The sequence below is a fragment of the Frankliniella occidentalis genome, unplaced genomic scaffold (genome assembly GCF_000697945.3).
Source record: "Frankliniella occidentalis isolate FOCC.00 unplaced genomic scaffold, Focc_3.1 Scaffold49, whole genome shotgun sequence".
NCBI classification, from domain to species: Eukaryota; Metazoa; Arthropoda; class Insecta; order Thysanoptera; family Thripidae; genus Frankliniella; species Frankliniella occidentalis.
The window spans coordinates 1,490,142-1,493,592 of NW_026267179.1; the positions used below are offsets into that span (position 1 = coordinate 1,490,142).

Sequence of the window (3,451 nt, forward strand, 5' to 3'; positions counted from 1 at the left end):
AGTGCAGTTCATTTCTGTGCAGAGGCTTGTTTATTTAGTTCTAAATTATTGTTTTCAAAACAGCAACAACTATGACTATTAAAATGAGCTTTCTTCTTCAAATGTTATTATACTGTCTCAAATTTCTATTATCCTGGGGACCTTTACTAGTACTTCATGACATTTGTTCTGCTTCAGATGGTCTTTTTCCACTGGTTAGACACGGAAAGAATCAAATCTGAGTGATTTAAAACCTTTTATAACTCTTATTTGCACATGATGGAGATCTTATTTGACGTCTATATTGCAATCTGATTTCAACTAACTTTTATAAAACTTTGCACTATCACACAGTAAAAAGTGCTAGTTAATATCAATATTTTCTTAAAAATGTGTTATTCTGAAATTGCATTCAAAAAGAATGATTACTAGTTACAAGCTATGTTGCTGATGGCAATACCAGTGATAACTGTGACAAAAAGGAGACAGCCATTACGTATTGGCAACACAAGACAAAAGAGACAAGTTGCTGAAAAAATGTTTATTTTATTGGTTGTAGGAAGGAGCACGAAATCACATCAAAAGCCAGGAAGGATACATGCATTTAAAAACTCAAGGTAAGTTCTTTCTTGACACAAATTTTCTCTCATTCTCCTTCACATATGTAGATCACATGCCACAACCGTAAGAGACATAAAGGAACATCAACATTAAATAACACACACATGACTACAGCAAACAGTGAACATTGATCAACAATCATTCAACAGCTTAAATCTCCTACAAGATGACAATGAGTGGCCTACATTGAAAATAAGTTGTATGGACACATAAAAATCACAGCTAAGACATAAAAGATATAAGTAAAGACACACGCAAAGGAAGTGACAATGTTAATAGTACGTAAGTAAGTAGTATAAAGGTCAATTGTGCAACAGGGAAGTTAACATGATCAATCTTTTTGGATTATGGATGGAAGTTCTCATGAGAGGGATCAATAAGAAACATGCTGTTCTTTATCACTTGTGGCCATAGCCAATGATTCCTAATTAGGGCCATAGGCAAAGAGACCCACTCAAGTGTGCAATAGATTTTTCAAGGTTTGCTGTAACACATTTCTTATTCGTCAAGTCTGAAGTACTATGCATGTATTGGCAATGCTGGCAGGGCCAAGTTAATAGCAAAGAGTGCATTTTGGCCATTTTTCAGACATCCTCCATGTCCATCCCACGGTTCAAAGTATGTTCTGAATATTATAGTGAGTAATACGAATTATTTAATCAAACAATGTAACTGGAAAAGTTATGCCTGACCATGTTTATATTTGCTCAACATTTGAGAAATCTTGCACTAATCTGCATGGCCAAGTAAAACCTAATGGAAATCCCTACCCAGGTATAATGAATTCAAAGTATTTTTTGGAAATACAGAGTAATGTTACTGCTGATACTAAGATGCAAATAGAGTCAATTCTTCAACAAGATATTAATTGCACTTGATAAACAAACCCTGCTTTGTTCCTTTGATGCTATCTGGATCACAAAACAGATGCTCAAACAAAGTAAAGAATGCAGAAATTTCTTCTAAATGCCAAGAAATTTCCAATATCTGTTCATAAATAGGTTGGTCTTCTTCTGGGCAATAGTTAAATAACAATACAGTACCCTAGATTGACAAGTAATTTGACTATATTAAAAACAATAACATAAAACTAATGTATTCCAATTTAATTTAATAAAAAAAAAACAAGCAAAAATGTTCTGACAAAATTACATTTGGAAATAATCACTTTCTCCCAAATATCAGAAAAAAAGAAACAATTATCTTGAAATACAGACACACTTAGTATGTACAGGAATCTCATTTTTCAGTAAGTACATAAATTACAAATAGTTGTACTTTAATCAGTCTCACGATTGACTAATAAGAGGCATTGCATAAATATAATGGTATGCAACTCTTTTACAGACTGTATCTGGATTTGCTCAATGACAGCCGCTTCATTCATGCATGCCTCTTTACTCCAGACAGGAGATAATAAATATACACATAAGAAAAAAAGTTTTTACAATATTATGGTTGATTGATGAGCAATTGTTCTAACTCATCTGCTGATCGAAGGAGAAATGCTGCCGATTCTCTATATCCTGTGATAAGTTGACGAACTGCAATCATTTCTGTACTACTTAGCTTGTGACTCAACAATGGCTTTGTTGCAGTAGTTTTCATACTTAAATCTGTTGGACCTGAGAAAACGTAACATGGTTCACACAAAAATACGTGGAAAAATAGAATTTGGAAACATCAAATGATATCGAAATTGATGACGGGCTTACCAGATGATGCTGGAGACACAGTGTCAGTTGAACGCTGGAATGCTTGGGAAAAGTTTGGCCGATATACTGATGCTGGTGTTGATGTTGTAGTTTGAGGGGTAGTTCCGTTCACTGCAGTAATAGTAGTTGAACTGTAAATTATTTGAAAAAACATATTTATAGGTGAACACCATATATAAAGCTGTGTAGTAAATAAAAATCGCTTTAAAACAATAATTACCTGTTACTATTATGGCTAGAATGTGAATTCGATGTACTATTGATGGATGTTGGAGATGTTTTCATTTGAGTGGGAATAATTTCCAAATTTGGCACAACATCCTTTTTTACCGAGTTGTAAGGAAAGGCTGTATTATTATTATTCACCATATGATTGTTGTTATTTGTTATACTATTAATACTGTGTTGAATTTTTGTATCACGGTCTGAACTTGGTGTTGAATTGTATACTGGAGAGGTGCTCATATTAATTGCAGGATTGAGAGGTACTGTTGGTCCTGAAGCTGTACCAATGGCAGCAACTGTTATTGGAGTTGAAGTTGCCTGCGTCGTGGTAAAGTGGTCAAGCATTGTCGTTCTTGATAAAGTCTCCACCTGAAATAAAATAAAAGTTAGTTACAACTTGGGCATACGAAAATGTTGTCAATTGGTGACTTGGTACACTTTATTTTACTCACCGGCACAGTTCCAGGTAACAATGGCATGGGCTGACTGACAGGTTCCAGGCCTAGACGCATCCGTTTGGCATTGTGGCTCTCATTTTCACAAGCTGACGCCAAAATCTGTTCTGCCTGCACTGATGTGAGATGGGCAGGAGTTGGTCTAGCCTAGGATAGTAAAACAAGGTTTGGTTGAGCAGCTTGTTATTTTTCAGTCAAAGACCTTGAATTGATTTTATCATGTGACTTACTGTATCCCAGGTACCATTGCTATCTCTGGTTCTTTTATTCCGTCTACATGACTTGAGGTAGGTTCGAATTCTTTTTCTGGCACGCTCTGCAAACTCAGGAAATTGTCGAGTGCAAGAGTCAATTATAGCTTGAATTTTTTCCTTGGGCTGTTTAGAAATTGGGACAATCCTGTCAAGGTTTTCATCTACGAAGAGACGAACAAACATCTGTAACAGGAATGAAAAG

General features: G+C 35.2%; 1 protein-coding gene across 3 annotated transcripts in view; it reads right to left on the bottom strand.

Moving 5' to 3' along the window:
* Nucleotides 1–505: 505 nt before the first annotated feature.
* Nucleotides 506–3,451, bottom strand: part of LOC113209588 (nucleolar protein 4-like) — a 25,645-nt gene continuing 22,699 nt past the window's right edge. For all 3 annotated transcript variants that reach the window (XM_052267275.1, XM_052267276.1, XM_052267274.1), the window contains 5 exons: nt 3,226–3,432; nt 2,993–3,142; nt 2,536–2,909; nt 2,316–2,446; nt 506–2,225 (listed from right to left, as the gene is read on the bottom strand). In XM_052267275.1, coding sequence (XP_052123235.1) covers nt 2,053–2,225; nt 2,316–2,446; nt 2,536–2,909; nt 2,993–3,142; nt 3,226–3,432 — 1,035 coding nt within the window. In that variant the 3' untranslated portion in view covers nt 506–2,052. The remainder of the gene's footprint in view (nt 2,226–2,315; nt 2,447–2,535; nt 2,910–2,992; nt 3,143–3,225; nt 3,433–3,451) is intronic.